The sequence below is a fragment of the Schistocerca cancellata genome, chromosome 4 (assembly GCF_023864275.1).
Source record: "Schistocerca cancellata isolate TAMUIC-IGC-003103 chromosome 4, iqSchCanc2.1, whole genome shotgun sequence".
Classification (NCBI taxonomy): domain Eukaryota; kingdom Metazoa; phylum Arthropoda; class Insecta; order Orthoptera; family Acrididae; genus Schistocerca; species Schistocerca cancellata.
Genome location: NC_064629.1, coordinates 812,694,440 through 812,718,771, shown reverse-complemented (window position 1 = coordinate 812,718,771; position 24,332 = coordinate 812,694,440). Strand labels below are relative to the sequence as shown.

Below are 24,332 nucleotides of genomic sequence, written 5' to 3'. Positions count from 1 at the left end.
TACTTATCAGATTGCCACAAAACAAAAATTTCCATAACTTAAGCAGATCCCATAATAACTGCTTCAACATAAAAAGTGTCTAGCTTTTGTGTGTGTGTGTGGGGGGGGGGGGGGGGGGGGGGCGCACGCATGGGCAACACAAGTAATATGTGCGAGTGTGTTATCAGCATAAAAATTTGCTATTATGTAAGAATTACTTTTGATCAGACTGTCACAACAAAATTTCTGCAATTTTGACAGATCCAGGAATAACTGCTTTTGCACAAGAAGTGCTATACTGCTATATACATCAAATAACAGAAATGTAAAAAATGTAGCAAAAAATAGAAAATAAATAAAGAGCTGTCTACAAAATGCGAGTATTTCATACTCGTCAACCACCACTATCAATATTCTGTACATCAGACTAAATCACTAATACTATTACACCACAGAAGTGACACACACACACACACACACACACACACACACACACACACACACACACAGGCGCGCGAGAGCGCAGCGCACGGCCCTATTCACATAAATGTGAGCACGTCCATGTTTGACATGCGGGCTTTCAAATAGAAAATGTGATGAGTGGCCTTCAACAATGTACCCCTCAGACTCAAGAGTTTAAATATTAGAAGTTTTGGCTGATTTTCGTTGTCTAGAGGCTGGACTACGTGGTTGCCACATTGCAAGCCAAATACTCCCGAGTCTACAGTATACAATATGAAATATACACATGAATTGCATGACCGAAGGTTCCTATCACTTGACAATTGCGAATTTTGAATGTGACATAGAAATTTATAAATGAAAGATTGCAATTAAATAAAATCTGCAGGTACTATTTTTAACAACATTAAATGATGATTCAATAAATGCCTGCATTTCAGTTATGCATTAACAATTTTTTGAACAAGAAATAATTTTTTTTTAAATGCACTTTCACTTACGCATGATTTTTTAAGCACTTCTTGTGCCACTCTAAAAGTATTTGTTGTCTTACTGGCTTACTCATACCACCAACTGCAGTTTTAATCTGAACGCCAGTGAATGGGAAGATTACCTGTTTCCTATTTTTGATCATGTTGATAAAACTTTCCAACACTGCTGACACATTACTACCTGAATCTATCAGTGCATCTACCATTTCTTTGCCAACTTTAATTTCAATAATTGGCTGTACATTTACCATTTCCTTTCATGCTAAACATTTCTTCCTTACTAAATGATGTTCTACATCTCGTCCCTTCTCTTTCACCAAGTCTAGCATACACACATCCTGTTCTATCCCTCCCTCAATCTCATGTTCATCCTAAAATAATTCATTAAATATTTCCTTCGGCCGAAATTCATTCCTTCCCTTTTCTAAACCTCTAGCAATCTTAAAACTTCTCTCGTTTCCACATATGCAACAGTAACGACCGTAACGTTCTACCGTAACAATGCCAATCAGTCACACTAAAATCACACTCCTCCTTCATATACCAATTTGTACGAACTTCATTACACGAACTATCCCCATCCATGCTATTTACTTCAGCCCAATCTAAATTTTCTGTTAGTTCTTCACACATTTCGCCAATTCACTACCCACAGCATGCACAACTTTACTGTTTTTCCCCCTCCAAAATATCGACACTTGCAGCTTTAACAAAATTACAGATCAATTCACTGTCAAACACTATCTTCCTGAAATAATACATAAATGCCTAAGCCGTCATCACCATAAATACTCACCTCAGCAACCTTATCTGCTGATACACCATTTAAATCACTACATAAATTCAAATCAGAAACCTTACTTTCCTCCGTTGACAAATTAACTTTACGTGAATCATAAACTTTATCCTCCGCCACTACATTACACAAATTGCTGCTACCTTTGTCATACAATTTTGGGTCTTCCAGACTTCCTACATTCCGCTGTTATCGGACAAAATTCAGCACACATTGCCATTACTACACACTTTTCATCCAGATTAACACCCGATCCTACTTTACATATATTCTCACATTCACACACTGACAAACATTTTAGATCCACACACATTCATCAATAAGTTTCGTTTCACCTTCACTTGTGACTAGAAATGTGTAAATTCCTTCCTTCGAAATATCAATACCAGTAGCTTTTACATCATTACATAAATTACCATTACTCTGTTCCTTTAAACAGAAATCATCTACCTCCACCGATACATTTTTAACTTCAACTGCTGGCGAGAGCGACGCTAAGCCTCCCTTAGTAACATTGACGCCTTCCGCCAAAACACAATCACCCTCAATTGCAGCTGGCGAAACCAAAGCTACGCTGCCTTCACCAACATCGACGCTTTTTGCCGACTCACTAATACTTACTACTACAATGCTTTCCTTACTGCAATTGCTACTATTTGCTAATACCTCTTCAGAACTCTCCACACAATTTGCTTTCATAAAATTCATCTCCTCTTTAACTTCTTTTTGAACCACTGAATCTTTCCATTTATCACCATTTACACACTCATTCATTACACATCCATAACTTACATCATTCCCCGCAAATTTATTCCCATTACTTTTACTTAAATCTCTCACAAATCTATGCTTCCGCTGTTTGCGCCTGCTTTTACTGAAAGAGCCATGTATATAGCCCTTCTCTTTAACATACTCCATATTACATATTTGTTGCCTTTCTCAAAACCTAACAACATTTCTACCATTACCAATATCTCCAGTCCTTTTCATCACCTGTTTAGATTGCAATCCCCAGACCTGAGATGTGGCAAACATCAGTTTCTCGACTGGTTGTTAGGTGAGTGCACTTCACAGAAATTTCCCCCGTCAAATCTGCATTCTTTACTTGGCCCCCTTCACGGAAGTTATCACTCCTGTTCGTTCTACAACCATTCTGCTCATTCCAGCTACTATCTCACTGAGAATTCCTTTGATTTCTCTCACGATTATTATTTTGGTGATGATTATTTAGATTCCCATTTTGATAACTACCACCCGGTTTGCTGTGAGGTTTGAACTTCAAAGCCCCCTCTAATTTTTCTACAAATTCTACAAATTCGTCCATGGAATCACATGAACTATGGACAAAATCCCACGGCAAATTTTCGGATAATCGCCTTTTTAAGCTGTTTAACATATTTTATTTTCGCTTCGTCCGACATGCCATGAACAAAAGTGTCCCTACACACACACAGCCAAGAAATTTACTGGGTGATATCTTCCATCATCTGTTTAACATTTCATAGATCCAGTATTTGCCCAAGGGATATTTATAACTGGTGTGGCCTGTTGGGAGGCTAACTAATTTAAATCACTTTTTATCCATAGCATTTGTTTTATAAATTCATTTTCACTAGTAATATTGGACTCTTATTTTATCTTTAGTTCTGTCCACTTCTTTCTCACCCTCACCTACACGAATGGCAATATCACTAATTGCTACATTTATATTGCTTTTATGAGCATCTTGCGCTTATATACAGTCGCTTACCTTGCCCCCAAGTTCCGTCTGTCTCTTATCCATGTTTTCCCCCAAGATCTTTCCCCACTGATTCAATTTTAGATTTTACTATTACAACTTTGTCTGTAATTTTCACCATATCCTCTTGGACACATTTAAATTTATCATCAATTGCGTTTTCAAGGTTACCCATAATTTTTTTCAATTTTCTCTTTCATAGCAGAACCTATTTCAGTTCGCATTGTATCCATATCAGTTCGAATTGTATCCGTAACTGTCCGAATTGTACTGATATTATTTGCCATCGTATTAATATTATTTCCAAATCCCTGGATCATTTGCATTAGCTGAGACATCATATCTCCCCCACATTCATTCCCCTTGCCTGAATTCCTACTATTTGCACTTTTGCGCTCTGATTTCGGACTAACCGGCTCACTTCCGTTTTCAGAATTACACATACTAGGTGACTGTTTTATATTTGCGAGATCTATAAGTGGAGCTTGAACTTCAGAGTTAAGCACTATCTCACTTTTTGCGCAGGCACTTATCTGATTTGATATGGTTCCCTCTGCCGTGGTGATGCCATCAGTTGTAGTGGAAGTCAACACTGAAGACTGCCCAGGAGTACACGAAGACCCTGCCGTCGTACTGCTATGCCAACCATCTCCAATGCCGCTGTCGATTAAACACGCTAACCACGCCTGTTCCCTGCGCTCTACTTATTTAGACTCTGAGCCCCCATGAAAACAGCCTTTAATGTGATAGATTAGGACCTCTAACAATCGCATGTGTTGTGAAAATCATTGCGTAATTTCACTATTTCCAGAAACCTACTTGCAGAAAAAAAACCGATCTCACAACGTGTTTTGCGAGAGGTTCAGTCTACAGAAATTTCTACTGGTTTTGCAAAGGTTTTTACACTTTGCATAGTATGCTGACTAACAGAGAGCAAAGGAATTACCTCTTTGCATGACACAAATCCCACATAAGACCTCAATTGTGGGCTTTCCAATAGAAAATGGGATGAGTGGCCCTCAACTATGTACCCTCACACTCAGAGTTGAAATATTAAAAGTTCTGGCTGCTTTCATTGTCTAGGGGCTGGAATACATAGTTGCCACATTACAAGCCAAATACTCCCGAGTCTACAGTATACAATATGAATATACACATGAATTGAATGCCCCAAGGTTCCTATATCACTTGGCAATTGCGAATTTTGAATGTAACATAGAAATTTATAAATGAAAAATTGCAATTAAATAAAATCTGCACGTACTATTTTTAACGACATTAAATGATGAGTACGATAGCAGAAGTACCTTTAAGAATGCCATTTATTACTGCAAAACACTTATTGGTGTTGATGGTCCAGCAATTAAATAAAATACAAGTTGAATAACAGGGAAACAATAGATTTCTATTTCACGTAATTAGTTATGAACAACAACAACATAGCTTGCAAGATATTCACTTATAAATGCATACTACGTCTTCACTGCAGAAGCCATGGAAATCTCAAAAGTGCCCAAGTCAGCACTACGAAATATTTCTATCTCCTGCGACCACGCGCAAAACTGCTCCACTCTCTTTCCTGTGACCGTACGTTGCTGCTTCCCGTCCAACACTCTTGTGTCCAGCACTTCCATCCAGTCTCCCCATTAACGAGCACTGTAATTGGCTAGAGCACTCCTGCCATATCTTCAAGCCAATGCACACTCATAAACATATTGAAACACATACGAAATACTGTCTTTACATTTAAATATCTTGAAATTAAATAAATATTCCTACGGCTGGACCATAAACATGCTTTAACACACATTATCAAATACATACACAAATCAAATAAACTCATATCAAAGGAATAGAAACAAAAGGTACGCCAGTAGCCTAATGTCTCTGTGCTTTCTAAAACACAGTAAATATTTAACTAATTTCTTCATGAATAGTATATATCAGATATAAACAAAGACATAGACAAATAAATATATTTATAAGCATGCTGCTACCGTTTTTTTGTGTAACTGTGGAGTACATATGGCTTGATGCGATCAATAGTAATCGGCCACTTTGACTTCCAATAACTCATGTACCATTCACGTTACATGCTTGTAATTCATACCAATTTAGGTTTACACTAATAGCTTTTCTAAAGACACATCAATTGACAAAATCAGATGAACCGTTTAGATTTTGGAAATTCGTTGCTGGGTGTTTCTTGTATAATTTACAGTCGGATACTAATCTTTAAACTAATAAACATATTGAAAATCTGATTACACCATCAGAATCATCATGCAAATAATGGTAATGTACATATTTCTTTTTAAGGTATCATTATTCCTCTGGCTACTATTAATTTCTACATGAACTGTGAAATGTCTACTATTATGGTTTCACAAAGTCCGCCATCTTTGGCACTCCCAGCATTCACATCTCCTTCATCGACACAAAGCACAGTCCTCGACATTGCATCAACACAGAATTCCCAGCCACTTGGTCCGCCTGGGCTATGTGCTGAGGCCCCCCTCTTGCACCGGCCGATGCTCGGCACCGCGCAGCCGCTGCCCGCCGAACGGCCTGTGCGGCCACGCTAACTCCAAACTTAGAATATTTTCAGGGCACCGCAACTCACCCGTTACTTCACAGACATCAACTTGTAATGGCCACTCACAGACAGCAGGTGGCAGCACAGCAGTGGTGGATATATACAGCAAGTCGGGGCATGCAGAAAACAGTGCAGTTGTTGTCATAATGTGGAAACAGATTCATGTATCTGACATCCAAAAGAGCACGATCGTTGGCTCTTAGGCCAAGGGTACCATTTCTGAAATGGCCAAGTTTGTAAACTGTTCATGTGTCACTGTGGTTAAATTACACCATGGAGGGCAAAATACCATTATCCAAAACACGCACCGAGGCAACTGCGGTGCACCACAAGCCACAGATATCAGTGGCGAACAATGGCTGCAGAAGCGCAGAGATGATTAGACATGCAACTGTTGAACAACTGACTGCCCAGATGAACCAAGGGGCATGCTTCCTCACAGACTATTCAGCGAACATTGCTGTGTGTTGGCCTCTGCAGATGGTGTTTGGTTGATGTACCAATTCTGGCTGCCGTTCATCAATGACAAAGGCAGGAATTTGCATGCCAATACCACAAATAGATGTCCACAAGCGGACTTTTTAGATAAATCATATTTTATGCTTCATCAAACAGTTGGCCATTGACGTATAGGTGTGAAATGTCTGAAAGCAAAGGGTTCAGGCCAAAGAATTGAGTGTTATGGTCTGGGGAATGTTTTCATGGCATTCCCTGAGTGATCCTGATAATTGAGGAAGGCAAAATGGATCAATAAAAGTATGTATCTATCCTTGGGAACCATGTCCCCCTTCATTCAGTTTGGTTTTCCTTGGTATGCTGGAAACTACTAGTAGGACAATGCAACGTGTCACACAGCTCACAGTGTACATGTGTGGTTCAAAGAACACCAGAATGAGCCTACTATAATCCCCCGGCCACTAAACTCCTAAATTAAAACCCAAACAACAATCTGTGGGACCAACTCAACTGGGCTGTACGTGTCATGGATCCTCAACTGAGAAACCTAGTGCAGCTGGCCACAATACTGGAGACGCCATGGCTCCACATCCCCGTTGGTACCTTCCAGAACCTAAATGATTCTGTTCCTGCATGTCTCACAGCGGTCAGCACCACAGAAAGTGGTGGTTCATACTTTTCACAGGTGGTCACAATAATGCAACTGGACAGTGTATATCAATAATAGAAACATCAATATGCTACAACAGCAGCAAATGAAGAAAAAAATGAAATGATCGTATGGCATTTATTGGTCAAGATATCCCCTTCGGGGTTCAGCCGCTGTATTGCAAGTCTTTTTAGATGACATCAGTTCGGCGACTTGCGTGTCAATGATAATGAAAATAATGATGAAGGACACACAACACCCAGTCCCCTGCTGGGAATCTAACCCGGGCCTCTTGCGTGGTAGGTGGTAACACTACCGCTGCGCTATGGAGGTGGACTTGCAAATGAGGAGAGGGACATCCATACAATGCTATTGGTGCACATCTGACACCACATAGTATCATCTTGTCACCACTACAAATGCTCTGTTGTTTAGACATATTTATTCATATCTGTTTCAGTACAAAATCATAAAATTCTTGTACACATTAACTACAGAGATGCCCAGACAGAATCTTTCTCTGTATTCCAGAAATGTCAATATGTGGTCAAAGCATTATGTAAAGAAATAGTGCAAGTAATTCATATTTTGTGCCTAACATCTTGTCACTGGCAATTACATTCTATGCTGCCACATACTATTGGCTGCCACCAACCTGACAACCACACATGTTGCAAGAGAAACCACAGTAAACATGGAATTCTTTATGTTCTCAACATTATTTTAGATGAACCTTGAAAAGAAATTTCCTGAAGCATTCACATCAGTTGCAATGTTCCACAAAAACAAACAGATGTAAGTCTTGCAGACCTGTACGTATTCCAGTTTCATGAAGAAGAGTGTACCATAGGTACAAAAGGATTGAGAGGAGGGTGTTGACTACTGCAAAAAAGACATTTAATGACAAAATATTATACGGTGTAGCAAGTAAATGCAAAGTACTCAGAGTTGTCATTTAGCAGCAACCAGGGAGAGAGAAATAAAGGCATAACAACATACAGATAAGACAAGGGGGTGGGGGGGGGGGAGGAGAATAAAGAAATAAATGATCCTCACCAGCTACCATTTGAGTGAACGATCATTGTTCAGGTATTGCTGAGGAACTATAACAAAAATTCCCAGAAACATTTTCATCATCCAGAGTTATTATGCACAAAGCAAAGTTATATTATTACATCAAAATGCATACAAATCATAAAAGACACCTTAATAAACATAGTACCCAAGTTATCAGCATCAAGAAACTTTCCCAAGTATGTAAAACTGGTGAGAGTAGTGACTCTGCTAAAGATAAGTACTACAGAAGACAAAGAAAACTACAGGTCCATTTGCTTGTTGTCATCATTCTCAAAAAATAACAGACTAAGTTACAAAAGACAGATTAATGAATTACTTGAAGACATACAATTTTCTAAGAGAATCACAGTTTGGGTTTGAAAGTGGCAGAAGTACAGAATCAGCCATAATAGAATACACAGAAATGGTACCTGATGCCCATGACAAGGGTGAGTGTGTCAGAGGCAAATTCTTAAATCTAGACCAAAAGATTCTACTAAATAAGTTAGAATCATTAGAAGTAGTACGTGTACCTAATGACTGGTTCTGATCATACCTACTAGATCGGAAACAAAGAGTAGAGATAACACAAACCTCAAGTAAGGCTCAGCTTTTAATAAAATACTTACCAGAATCACAATGTATTAACACAGGAGTTTCTCACAGTAGCATATTACCATTAAAACTGTTTCTGACATACCTCGACAACTTTCCAAATAGTGTTAGTCATGAGGGGGAAAAGTTCTCTCTGCTAATGACAGCAATATTACATTTGCTGAGAGAACAAAATCACTTGTTGCTCAGGAATTAAATGAAATCTTTCAAGAAGTTTACAACTGGCCAATATGTAATAAAGTTACATTGAAAATCAAGAAAATAAGTACCATGAAATTTGGTTTGAAGATGGCGAAATGACACTCTTAAATTAAATATAGATGGTACCTATATAGACAGAGTAACAAACATAACATTTCTAAGGATGAATATTGATTCTCAATTGAAGTGGCACGAACACTCAAACAAACTTGCAAACATAATGTTCTCAGAACAAAATTTTCAGTCCGCAGCGGAGTCTGCACTGATATGAAACTTCCCGACAGATTAAAACTGTGTACCAGACTCAAACTCGGGACCTTTGCCTTTCACAGGCAACTGCTCAACCAACTGAGTTACTGAAGTACGACTTACAACCCATTCTCACAGATTTACTTCCACCAGTACCTTGTCTATTACCTTCCAAACTTCACAGAAATTCTCCTGTGAAACTTGCAGGATTAGCGCTCCTGGAAGAAAGGATATTGTGGAGACATGGCTTAGCCACAGCCTGGAGGATGTCTCCAACACTTCTCCGAAGTTTCGAAAATAGGAGACGAGGTACTGGAAAAAATAAAGCTGTGAGGACGGGTCATGAATCGCGCTTGGACAGCTCAATTTGTAGAGCACTTGCCCATGAAAGTCCTGAGTTCGAGTCTCAGTCCAGCACACAGTTTTCACCTGCCAGGAAGTTTCATATCAGCGCACACTCCGTAGCAGTGTTACCATTTTATTCTGGAAAAACATCCCCCAAGCTGTGGCTACACCATGTGCCCACAACATCCTTTCTTCCAGAAGTGCTAGCCCTGTAAGTTTCCCAGGAGAAAATGGTTCAAATGGCTATGAGCACTATGGGACTTAACATCTGAGGTCATCAGTCTCCTAAAACTTAGAACTACTTAAACCTAACTAACCTAAGGACATCACACACATCCATGCCCGAGGCAGGATTCGAACTTGGGACCGTAGCGGTCGTACGGTTCCAGACTGAAGCGCCTAGAACCGCTCGGCCACACCGGCCGGCCTTCTCAGGAGAACTTCTGTGAAGTTATGAATGTAGGAAACAAGGTACGGGAGGAAATAAAGCTGTGAGGACAGATTGTGAGTTGTGCTTGGGTAGCTCAGTTGGTAGAGCACTTGCCCACAAAATGCAAAGGTCCCAGGTTCGAGTCTCGGTCTGGCATACAGTTTTAATCTGCCAGGAAGTTTCAAAACAATGTTATTAGTGTCTTTTCAACATCTGTCACAAAACAACCTGCGTCTTTTAGTTCCACACTATTCATAGATATAATACATTCTTATCTATAGAATACTTTACTGGAGAACAAATGCACAAAATATGAACACAATTTTCAAACTACAGAAAAGGGCCATAAGAAGAATAACCAAAAATAGTGATCAGCCTCATTTTAAACACTTGTTTGAAACATTGAGGATTTTTAAATGTACCACAGGAGTACTTTTACCAATCAACTATCCACATCAAAAATAACTTTGATAATTACTTCACAAACAGCTCTGTCCATGACCTTAAGACAAAGTCTAGATTGTACTTACATTTGCCCTGAAAGAATAAATGTGAAACTGAAAACAGTATTTTCTACCAAAGAAAAATGTACAATAAATTGTTCATTGACATTACAAAGATGACAAACTTATTTAAAAAGGCAGTTAAAAAGTACCTGTTAAGCAATACATTCAATACAGTGAGGGATTAGTTACACAACACAAAGTAGTTGTTTGGTAAAAAATGAAATGTAAGATCAAATCTATGTAATGGGTTGTGCCTTATCCTCTCTCTGAGCTTAACGTCTCACTCATTATAGAAGGATGCTGAGCCAATTTTTCAGGCAATGGAATAGGAATTTGTGGTACACAAAGTGAAAACTGCACATCATAATAATGGCTGTGATGCCAGCTTGTACTCAGTATAGTGTTACATTATGAAATAATGGGTGTATGGTGTGTGCAGTATATGCAATGATCACTATTGAGAAATGAATGAAAAGTGTAGCACTAGCTTTATAGAATATCAAAGTACTTCTTTGAAAGAATGTGTAATCAAAACAGTACTGTACACTAAGACTAAACAGAATGAGATTGTAAATGGCTGGCCTATTATTTGGAAGGATTGAAGCTCCAATAAGACTAAATAGAATGAGACTGTAAATGATTGGCCAATTATTCGGAAGGATGGAAGCTCCAATTTCCATCTGGGAATTCTGATTTAGGTTTTCTGTGATTTTCCTACATCACTTCAGGCAAATGTCAGGATAGTTGCTACTACAAGACCACAACCATACTTGCCAAACTGGATCTGTGTGTAAAATGTATGCATATGTATTCATTGGTCCTTAAGCTCTAATATCAGGAAATATCTAATACCCTCGTAAAACTGACACATGGCTTAATAAAACTACAACTCCTGTATCATTTTCAAGGGAAGCCCTAATTCTTCACAAAGCTTTAAAGCATATAGCATATTCCCTTAAATATCTAATAAAACAGACTGCATATCTTCAGCTAAGTTTAGAATTTCCACCTCACAGAAAATATGTTTAATTAAAACATTGCCCAATAAAAGTCATATGCCACAAGCAACACACGCAGGTAGCTGCTCCCACCAAAGGACATAGCATGTGAGCTACATGGTTTGCTGAAATATAAGTGATCTTCACCAACTTCAGTCACTCCAAGTCACAGAAAGGTCTTCATGAGTGTCTAGATATTTGTTGTTGGTATGAAGCATATGCACAAATCAAAGTAAATGACTAAGCAGCTACAAACATAAAATATGGCACTTTATACAACTATTGCAAAAATGTATACCTGAACACACTTTTTTCTTTTTGTGTTTCATCTAAGATACCACTGAACCTCCTAAGTAGCAAGTGCGATGATTTGTTTCAGTTCCGGCCAGCAGGATTTATTAGTTCCAGACAAGAGGTTTATCATTGCTCTAATTCCAAGGTCACTTCATCATTTGTAGATTTTCAATAAAGATGAATATTGTGGAACACAAATGTTTTTTGGTTGAATAAGACCTTACACACCAGTTTCACTATGGGAAGTTTTCATCAGATGGCTATTGGCAGTATATAAGTTCTGCACACTAGAAATGGGACTAGTTTTGTAAGCCAATGTGTCCCAACTCGATTGCCTCACAGTTTGCTGCATCTAGCATTATGAGATAAGATGGCTTCACTCAGGCAAAAAGAGGCACTAAAAGCCACATCCACACCACATGAAAGCCTCATAGAAATGGAGCAAACAGAACCTGTTTGCATCCCAAGTTCTTCTGAGGCACTGAAAAGCATTCAGTGTAAGCAGGGTGTCACATTCAACAGCATTTAGAAGGTCTCACTTTCAATATCCTAGGGTCAACAGTTGTTACAGTTTTCAATCCAATGTGAAGGTCAGTAGCCTTGATAGCATTATAACTTAAATTAAGGTACACATTCACAGTTCAATGAAATTGACTTAACGCCAAGTACAGTAAAAATTGTGGCTCAGTGGTAATGCGCCAGACTATACCTGAAAGTCTCAGGTTCAATCACCGGTCAGTCTCGGAATTTTTATGTGTCAGTTTTAACTTCTTTTGCCTCTGCCATTGTTTGCCAACATAAAAACTGTCAAGTTTCACTGGAGTTAGGAGTCCATGGTAAGCCACAGTACCACCCATAACTGGCTGAATAAGTCAGTTAAGAGATCAAAGGAAGTTCTGGCATTACAATTCCCATAGGACCATGTCTAGTAAAGCATTGTGGTGTTTGAACCAACCTTTTGGTTGATGATGACTTTACTATTTTAGATGGTAAAAATGAATATATACAGAGGTCCTCAAAAGTTAATATAAAACCAGTGCATTCTGCATCTCTCTTTTTTTCCCCAGATGTCGGGTATGATAAAACAAGAATGGACAGACAGAAAGACAGACACAGGGGTACCAAATGGGAGGTTTTATACAGAAACCACTGCGCTCAGCAGTCTCTACAGTGTTATGGCAGGCATGGATGCTTCTATAATGGCTTCAGACCTATTGAAAAGAGTTCCACTTGGAATCTATCAGCACACAAACTCACATTTGCTGCTGAAGGAGTGGCATAGAGGTAGGTGCTGGCCCCTATTATTTTGACTTTCTACCAAATGTCTTTTAGTGCCCATGCAATACAATGGAACTAAATTAGTCTTGTGTGATATTCAGTTCAACGCTATGTATTATCAGGGACTACAACACACCAAGTATAACCAGTACTCCAACACCAGCTGAGTAGCACTGCTGCATGGTGGTAGCATATAGGAAGTTTAAAGGAAGACATGACGAACTAATCTTAATGGATCTACCAAGTGTGTTGTTGTTATCATCATCATCATCATCATCATCATAATCACCTGCATTAGAAACTGATATCAAGTCACGTTGGTTAGACACTGGACTCGCATTCGGGAGGACGACGGTTCAATCCCGCGTCCGGCCATCCTGATTTAGGTTTTCCGTGATTTCTCTAAATCATTCCAGGCAAATGCCGGGATGGTTCCTCTGTAAGGGCACGGCCGACTTCCTTCCCCATCCTTCCCTAATCCGATGAGACCGATGACCACGCTGTCTGGTCTCCTTCCCCAAGCAACCAACCAACCTAAAGTCACGTAGGCACAGCACTGAAAAAACCTGGTCCAATGCCTGTGGTTTCAGTTTCCATATGCCCAGTTGTCCTATTTCCCACACTAGTCCACAGTACACTGTTTATCTAGTACCACAAGCAGCAACATTACTCAGTCACTGCTGGACAACAGTTCATTCTGTGTGTTTTACGTCGTTAACACACATTGTTAAACCAAATATCACACTAGACAAGGGATGAACAAATGCAATAATTCAGGCATGGACACCTACAGAATGTTGCGTTGTCTGGCCACAGCTGTGTCCTACGTGAGCGACAGAAGCGAGTGACTTCTGGATATGCGACACTCCAACGACAAGCAGCAACATCAGGCAAAAGCCTTGGGTGTCCTGGGTGCGAGCGACCATGTCGCGCTACAAGATGGCTGCTTAAGAGCCAACCAGCTGTTTCTATAAAACAGCGTCCTTAACCTGTAAAATACTGCAGCTGGAGAGTAAGGCTACAGAATTAGGTTTACTTAAGAAAATAAAGCGAAAAGGAATGCTGTGCATTTCTGTATGTTCTGTATACTAAGTTTTATGTATACTGTTTACACTGCATCGCTAAGTATATTTTTAAGGTCTTGCCAAAGAACTTGATCTTCATGCCGATCCCAGTATATCACACACGTTTAATTCCTAATAAATTACAATGAACCATGAAATTTTACAGATATTTGACGCTGCGAATGTAATTCATGAGCAGTCGGTGTTAAGGCCAACCGTTTCAATTACTCTAAGTAGTCTGTAAAAGTAAAGCTTACAAAATTTTTTAAAGGAAAGTCAAATGTTTTGTGTAATGATTTGCATAAAAGTATGAAATAAAAAATATTAGGGAAACGTTTGGTGCACCTCATTTTCTGTTCATGATTCTGAGCATCATTTAAAGGCATGTAGAACATTTCTCTGATCTACTTATTTCTTAACACAAATCATTTCATAAAATATTTGACTGACTTCTTGTACTTGATTCAAAGGAAGCCTTTTTGACATTTCAATACCACACCAATGTATCTTTTTATGTGCAAAATAGCTAGGTCTTGAACAGATGACATTTTTGACGCTTCATTTACAGCAGCTTTTCGTGAAATATTTCAATTTTTCCTCAGCTTATTAATTAAGTTTTTGATCATTACCCAGGTTACTTTCAAGCAGTTAAATATTTTCGTGCCAAACTAGACCTCATGCTGGTGCTCTGATACCCCGTTTACCTGTTTCTCTCCCTTTGTTTGGCTATGAAAATTTGGACAAAACCTCATGGTATGAGTTATAGGGAGTCTTGTTTTCACTCTGCTTACGTGTTTACAAAAACGTATCGAGTGTTAATCACATGATAAAATGGTCCTTTCTGCGTGCTGCCATTTCCAAAATTCGTCGTTTCGATATCTTGAATCTTTTATGAGACACGATGATTTTTACAACCACTTGATTCCCGAAGTTTAGGAAAGGTTCGGATGCGCCACAAGCACCCATCCGAGGATATAACAACCAATATCTCAAGAATGAAAAGAGATATTATTCCGTTCTCAACTTTAAATACAATTTAGATATATTGGTTACATTCCATACACAATAATGTATGGCCTTAAATGAACTATATGGAAAGTCTACACAATGTGATTTTATCTCTGCAGATTCTTAAAAATTTCGCGCAGCCATGTATTCAATTTCGTGCAGCACAGTAACTATGATGAATAATGAAAATCAAATTTGACCTTATTCATTTAATAATATCAAACTATAGGTTGCGGAAGAATCAAATTTTTTTCACCGAATAGTTTTCTTAAAAGCAGATGTTAAGTAATTCACAGCTGCCATCACGTCTGCTCCACTGCTTTGCCAAGAAGACACGTGGCTGTTGCTCTGTGTCATGCGTACTGCAGCGACAAGATTCAAACACGTTTGAATTCAAACGTCGCCAGTTGCAGCGGGAGACAGGCAGTGACACAGATGTCACTCATACAGGACACTTCCATAAGTACACCTGCAGTAGTGTTTTGTCACCTGAACATGTCGCGCATTGTTGCTCGCTTCTGTCGCTAACGTAGGACACAGCCTTAAACTAATTGTAAGTGAAAGAAAATTCTGGAAAAGGGAGACACTGATTCAACGTTAAAATGGAGTTGTTCCCGTGCTACACACTATGAGACAAAATCTGGCGATAGAATTAGTGACTTAAATCAGTTGGAATTTGGTTTTAATATAATTTGCAACTATATTTGCAGTGCAAATTGAAAAGGCAGATCCTGAAATTCAGTTGTAGCCCACTGACTTATTTGCAAATCTTCCACAACAATTTTCATTTTGAACAGTTCCTGCACGTGTTTAAAATGGTTGTTAGAGTCTGCAGTATGTTCCGAATCACATACTCACGTGAAAATGTTCCCCCTCCCAATACTGAAATTAACAAAATCGAAACCTAGTAGTGCAGTCTCAATGGTGTTCATCTGCCTTAAGCAAATAATTTGACGACCAGCACTCTAGCAAGTACATGAAAACAGTATTCTTTCCTGTAACAGTTACACAAGGGTTTGCTATTAGTGTTTTACATTCTAAATGAAAAAAGTCTCTGAAAACCAGTAAGTCACTGATTCACCTTTCTATTGGCAAATCACAACATTTACCCTTAGGTAATGTGCCCTTTTAACTTAACTATGACTCAGCTGACGCATTTCACCATTACTATTATAACACAAATACTGCAAATAATTTTACTGCAATCCACTTACAACAAACATATGTGGTGCATAAGCTAATTTCTTTAACATAGGCTTACCTGCAATAATTTGTGATGAACAAAAGGTGGCATCGTTTTATGTAGTGCATACTCCATCAAATAAGTTAATAATGTTTCCTTCTCTGCTTCAGGTAACAATACCCACTCTCTAATCAAAGCTTCTTTCAGCAAGTTTATTGCTTCAAATAAAACATGGTCCACTTTTGATGTTTCTGCAAAAGGTCAGGTTGAAAGCATGAGTTCTATCTTGAAATTGAAGGCTGCAGTAAAATGTAACATAATTAAGTGCATATTAACGGACAATTGCCATCAACAGAAGTACAGGAAAAGTATAATTCAGCACATTCAGAAGAAAAAAGAAACTAATGCTACACTGTCAGTCAAGAAGTAGCTATTTATGTTCTTTAACAATCCATTCCTTAAATAATAGACAGCAGCATAGAAACACGAAAAATAAATAAATAAATAAATAATTTTCTTGGCACATTATTGGTGAATTTTAGATAATGAAATTCACTCAAACGAAAATGAACAATAGGACAATAAAAAATGTAATTCCAAAACTCAGAAAATGATAAGAAAAAAAAAAGAAGTGTTAATTAGTGTTCCACGAAATGCAATGATTGTATGACATCATTGGCCAGGAGACCCTGTCTGGTGTTGTTTGGCTGCCTGGTTCAAGTCTTTCTATTTGACGTCACTTTGGTGACTTGCAAGTCAAAGAAAATGAGATAAAATAAATAGGACAATACATACACCCAGTCCCAAAGTAAGAAAATTTCAGACTTGGCTGAAAATTGAACCCAGGACTCAGAGAAAGAGAGGCAGTGATGCTAATCACTAGACCACACACTGTGGACTAGAGTTTGACCATAAAAAAGGAGAGACACCTGACTATACACAGGAAAACAGCAATCCAGAAACCATAAAAAGAGAAAGAGAAAACTAACCAACAGTCTACTAACCTCACTGTGGATAGTTCGTCCCAAATCTAGCCACTGTCTTCCACGGACTACTCAAGCAGTGATTAATCACCAACGACTAAAGACAGCTGAGTTGCAATCATTTTCAAGAAAAGTTATGACGATGAATTCAAATAATTATCAACCTATACTTTATGTAATGTTTGTTTATTATTATTAGCTTCCATCACAAATACACACACATATCTGCACTTCAAGATGGCAACCATCAGTGTTGCCGTCATACTATTGCTTAGAAATGAATACACACAACGACATCTAAAGATGTCAAACCAAAGTACCACCTTTTACTTCCGTCATTCTGCTAGCACCTGCTGAAACTACTGGAAAACTGCCTATCCTCAGCTGACACAGCTTCTATCAATATGGTGACCTTTGACATGTCCTATTGTGTCAACCAAGTAAGACATCAGAATTACACTGTGCCTTTGGAATCAAATTGCTATTTATACAGTTTCAATGACACTGAAGGCTAAATTCAAGCAAGATTCAGGGGGCCAAAACAGAATTAGAGGACTCTCATGGTTGCCCATTTATCTCGTCTGCAAATCACATTTATAATACGTTGACTGAACCAGGTAGACATCAGGCTGGATATACACCCATCAATGCTGGATGTACCCTCATATAACGAGATGTGGAAACACATAATGTACCCAGGAACATTTTCAAACATGACTGCTTTCGTGGTCCAGGCATTATGGCGTGGGGAGGCATAACGTTGAATGGTTGTATTGATCTCCAAATCTTTCGAAATGGTACACTCACCAGTCTACATTATTGTGACACTGTGCCCCTTCCCAGTGTGTGTCTTTCAAGGGGTGCATTCAGCCCTGACTTCATTTTTATGGATGACAATGCACAACCACATTGAACAGCGCAGGTGGAGGAGCTCTCAGCCCGAGCGGGTACTCAGCAAATAGACTGGTCTGCCCGTTCTCCCAATTTAAATCCCATCAAGCACATATAGGATGCATTGGAAAGACATATCGTAGCACATTTGCATGCACCAACGACCACCCAGCTGTTGTCAACAGTACTGGTGGAGGAATGGAATGCCATACAACAAGAACTCCACACCAACTTTGCAGCTAGCATGAGAGTAAATTGCAGAGCATGCATTACCATCCATGGTGATGTTACACCCTATTAAGAACCATGTACCACCTTTTGTAATGTCCAAGTGACAATCAGGAATTCGGGTGAGTTCAGTGTAATTATTGTGTTTGAATAAAAGTGTCATTTCTGTTCATCTCACTGTGTCTTTGTTTCAGTTACCTACTGTACTATACTATAGCAGTTCATTCTCAGTATGGTCCAAGTATCATCAAGCTATGTTACTTGGCAGTGACACATTGTGCGAAAGTTACTTTCATCCTTTTATCTTTTGAAAGTTATCAAAACATTTTTACTGTCATTTTAATTAATTAAAATGTTTTTATAAGAAGCATGTTACATGTATTGAAGTATTTTCACCTAATACAATGACTGAGATAACTCAGTTCCTGAGAATTCTTTTTAAAGAAAGTGTCCAAAAGTAAGCTGAGCAGTGCTCTTGTATCAGCCTTCATGAGATTAGTTCAGGGAAGGTATCCTCCACAAAACCTGTCATATCACTGCACACAAGAGATGGTCCTGGCTTCCAATAAACATTAGTAACATAGGGGATAATTTCTAAAAAGGAAACCAAATGTGTAAACTTGTATCATATCGCAAAAACTGATAAAGTAAATATCAGTAAAAAGACTGATATGAAGAGAGATGAGTAATTTAATGTAGTTTTATGTTATAGCTGAAAGTGTTCTACGTTACAACAGAATCAACTTTCTATGTGAAAATTTAAGTTATGATCCACAAAGTGTCTTCCACCAAAAGCAATTAATTAGACATAGATTGAATGTTTGCAATCAGTCTTATACCGACAAAAAGGAAAATGAATTAAACAGAATTATATCACAATTTTTTTTTATCATTTGCTTCAAGCAATTTAATAAAACCTTAGAAAACTTGTGACTGGAAGGCTCAATAAAGATTAGAAGTGTAACCATCTCAAGTAGAATTCCAGTGTCTTCAGTACTGCGCCATTTTTCTCAGCCATTCATTCATAAGGGGGCAGTTCTCCTTTGAGAACTATCGCACATGAAACTGGATTTGTGGAAGGTCAACACAAAGTGTGACATCTGGACTCCTTACACATATGCTAACATAGAGTAAATGCCTGATATAGGTAACAGTAGACTGTGATCTTTCAGTACACATTTGGCATTTGGAAAGGCATATAATACAAAATGGATCAATTTCATAACTACAAGTAACAAAGTAGAATGTAAGATGCAAGCTGAGGACAGCCCAAAATTGTAACACTTTTTCTTTAATTGAGAAAATTGAATTGAACCAGATGGTTGGCTTTAACACCACAGTGCAGGATGGAGATAGTGTGCCTTTTTCTTCCTCTGATCTTGGAATTCGCTCATCTGACCAATTGGTTGGGACTTAAGAGCTCAACACACACTATGAACTGCACATCACACTTGAACTTCGTATTCTCCACATCCTTAGAGCATAATGCAAAAGCCACATTAAGTACCAAAAAAGAGTCTATGGCCAATCATGTGTCTGAACTATAAGACTTCAGATTTGTAGTCAAGATATGTATCCACTTAACCAACAATATGAGGGGATAATAGCACACAAGAAAGAGGGAGAGAGGGGGTGATAGTCTGTCTCATTATCAATCAAATGCCTCATACATTAATATAAGCGTAGAAGGTAAACCAGTCAGAGTAAATCAAATATGGTATGACACTGATTCTATAATAAAATTCAGCAAATAATGGAAGATTGAAGTGTATCTTAAATTGACTCAGGGGCAGAGGAGCAAGTGAGAGTCTTGTCTGGCTGTTCTCATGAATTAGACTTCAAGAATGGTGAAACAATTCTGTGACATGAATGAAACTGTAACTAGTACACTTATGTTATGGCTATCACCAATACTAATATGCTATGATCTGACTTTAACAGTGTGTTACTCATTCACTAGGGTTTCAATTTTTGTGCTCCCTCATAAGTAATCACTACAACAACAAAGATACTTTAAAATATAAGAAGAGAAAATAAATTGCTGCCCACCTAACTTTGAGCTTTATGAGGCAGTATTAATACATTACAAAGCAGTGCCACAAAGAGAGAGAAAAGTTTTTACCGTTCATAACTCACAATTTTTTCACGACATGTGCCTCATATGTAACACACCATCAGGATATTTAAGGATGACAAAACATCTCAAGATATGAAAATGGAATTCTCCCATCCCTTTCTTTACGGTCTACCACTCAGTTGGGCAAGGATAAGGCTTTGGCAGAATTCAAATAAGTTTCTCGTATTCCTCAAAACTAATCTAAGGAAAATCACAGCAGCCACACAAGTCCTTACACAACACTGAAATAATTTTGTGACATGAATGAAACTAGTACAGTTTTGTTGTGGCTCTAGGCAATACTTGTATGCTAGGATCTTTTTTTAACAGTACATTTATCACCAATGCACTTACTTTGCTGGAAACTTAAGAATTCTTTATTACCCCAAACCTTTTTCTTCTTTCATTATACAGAGAAATTATTGACATAAATAGACTTATTTTTCATCTGCTTATCACTGTTTTTATTATCTCAAACTGACCAGTTTTGGCCAGCATTGTTCATCTTCAGATCCTTTCTTATATTTACAGAGTAACCAGTCTTAATGGAACAACCAGTTTCACATCACCCAAATCCAGTCAGTTTGAGATAGCAAAACAGCAATTAACAGACAGAACATAAGTGTTTTCTACAAACAGAAATTGTGGATAACTCACTGTTGGCAAGTATGTCCAGTTTTGATAAAATAATTGAAGTAATGATCAACCAACAACAATGAAATGAAAAATCAATCAATAACTGAACACACTTCCCCTACTGCTAATAAAAGGTTGGTTGGTTTAAAGGCAGGAGAAGTGACCAAACTATGAGGTCATCAGTCCCTTGCTCCTAATAAAACAATGCCACACGTGTGAGAATAAAACGGACGAAACATAAAACACAAAATGGAAAGAAAGGAAAAGCCACAAGAATAAAGGGCACGAGATATGGCCGCCAGCTCTGCAGTGAAAACGCTACAGCCAAATGGCAAGGAGTGCTGCTCAATATGTCCTCCATGAACATATGCGAAGCCTACGTAACCATCAGCCATTGAGCCATCAGGGTAAACCGCTTTAGAGCCCCGGAACATGTCAAGAATCGACAGGAAGTGACAGCAGAGAGCGGTGGGGTTAACGGAGTCAGTCCCTTGGTAAGTAGAGGTGGTAAAGGGAAGGACTCCAGTTCGGAGAGAAGGGACCGCACGCAAACTGCAATTGTTAAGACCCGATCTGGGCCGCCGATGCGGGAGATGGACTGTCGCGGGCGGGAAAAGGAGACGGTAATTCGGATGCTCAGGGAAACTATGAATGGGTGCTGCGTAACTGGCAAGCAGTTGCACAAATCTGATCTGCAGCCTCCACCAGGACACTGGTCATCAAACTCGTCCTAAAAGCTCCTGTCGCTAATCAGACACCACAGTGGTGCACAGGGTCAAGGAAATGCAATGCTGAAGGCGCAGCCGAACCACCAACCACACTCCCATAGTCAATTTGGGATTCGACAAGAGCCAAGAGCTCTGTAGAGCTGCAGCAGCGTAGAGTGATCTGCACCCCAACTGGTGTTGCTCAGGCAATGGAGGGTATTGAGGTGCTGACAGCACTCCTGCTTAAGCTGATGAAGATGAGGGAGATAAGTCAATCAAGTATTGAACACCAGTCCTAGGAATTGATATGTCTCCACTACAGTGAGTGGATCGTCATTAAGGTAAAGTGCAGGTTCCAGATGAACGGTACGGCGCCGACAGAAGTGCATGACACACGACTTTGCGACTGAAAACTGGAAGCCACGGGCTAGAGCCCATGACTGCGCCTTGTGGATGGCAACCTGGAGGCGCCGCTCAGCAACAACAGAACTGGAGCAGCAGTACGAAATGCAGAAGTCGTTTGCATACAGAGAAGGTGAGACGGAGGGCCTGACAGCTGCTGCTAGACCGTTAATGGGCACTAAAAATAGAGAGACACTTCATACAGAGCCCTGTGGGACTCCATTATCCTGGATATGGATGGAACTATGGGAGTCACCAACTTGGACACGGAAAGTATGGAGCAACAGGAAGTTTTGGATAAAAATCGGGAGTGGTCCCCGGAGTCCCCACTGATACAATGTGGCAAGCATATGATGTCACCAGTTCGTGTCGTATGCTTTACGTAAGTCGTAAAAGATGGCAATCAGGTGTTGCCATCTGGAAAGGCTGTTCAGATGGCAGACTCGATGGACACAAGAGTATCAGTGGTAGAGTGACCCTGGCAGAAGCTGCCCTGACATGGAGGCAGCAAGCCATTTGATTCCAGGACCCAACCCAACCGCCGACATACCATAGGTTCCAGCAGCTTACAAAGAACATTGGTGAGGCTGATGGGCCAATAGCTATTCACATCAAGCTGTGGGTGCTATCAGGTCCAGGAGCTGTGTTGGGGCAATGTGCAAGGGCACTGAGGAGCTCCACTCTGTAAATGGGGCATTATAGGATTCACTGCAGTGTGTAGTGAATGAGAGGACGTTCCCTTCCAGCTGCCGTTTGAGTGTGTGAAAGGCTGGGGGGTAATTCTCCTATGCAGAGGCTCGAGAAAATTGCTCAGCAAAGTGCTCGGCAATCGCATTTGCGTCGTTACATAACTCGCCATTTATGGTAACACCAGAGACAGCTCTTGGAGCCTGATACCCGAAAAGACGTTTTATCTTTGCCCAGACTTGGGAAGGTGACGTGTGGCACCCAATGGTGGAGACGTATCTCTCCCAACACTCCTTCATCCGTTGTTTGATAATGCAGCAAACACGGGCACGGAGCCGTTTAAAAGCTATGAGGTGCTCCAGGGAAGCGTGCCACTTATACTACCGTAGAGCTCGCCGACGCTCCTTAATTGCTTCAGCAACTTCCGGCAAGCACCAAGGGACTGCCTTATGCCTGGGGCAGCCTAAAGAGCGAGGGATCATGTTTTCTGCCGCAGAAGCAATTGTGCTAGTCACCTGCTCAACCATCACATCGATGTTACCGTGTGGGGGAGATTCAGCGGTGACAGCAGAGGTGAAAGTTCCCCAGTCTGCCTTGTTACAAAGCCCATCTCTGCAGGCGTCCGAGTGCCTGACGCTGGGGCAGTGACAGAAAGATGGGGAAGGGGTCAATACCACACAGGTCATTATGTGCTCTACAGGGGATAGATGGGAAAGTCCTGGGCTGCAAATTGATAAATCAATGGCCGAGTAACTACCATGAGCCACACTGAAATGTGTGGTGGCCCCTGTATTTAAGAGGCAGAGATCGAACTGCAACAGTAAAGTTTTGACATTTCTGCCTCGGCCAGTAAGCATGGTACCACCCCACAAGGGGTTATGGGCATTAAAATCTCCCAGAAGTAGGAAAGGTTTAGGGAGTAGATCAATCGGTGCAGCTAATACATTCAGGGGTACTTCACCATCTGGAGGAAGATATACATTGCAGACAGTTATTTCCTGTGTCGTCCTTATTCTCTGACAGCCACAGCTTCAAGAGGGGTTTGAAGGGGCACATGTTCACTACAGACCGAGTTTAGCACATGAATGCAAACTCCACCTGACACTCGATTATAGTCACTACAGTTCCTGTAATATCCCTTATAGCAGCGGAGGGCAGGGGTCTGCATTGCTGGGAACCAGGTTTCCTGGAGGCCAATGCAGATAGCAGGTGTAAAGCTTAACAGTTGCCGTAGCTCAGCCAGGTGGTGGAGAAAACCGCTGTAATTCCACTAGAGGGTGACATCGTG

General features: G+C 39.8%; 1 protein-coding gene across 1 annotated transcript in view; it reads right to left on the bottom strand.

The window, feature by feature from the left end:
* The window catches only part of LOC126184797 (exportin-4-like), a 234,772-nt gene that overhangs the window by 192,772 nt on the left and 17,668 nt on the right, over nucleotides 1-24,332 (bottom strand). The window contains exon 3 of the mRNA XM_049927380.1: nucleotides 16,473-16,645. Coding sequence (XP_049783337.1) covers nucleotides 16,473-16,645 — 173 coding nt within the window. The remainder of the gene's footprint in view (nucleotides 1-16,472; nucleotides 16,646-24,332) is intronic.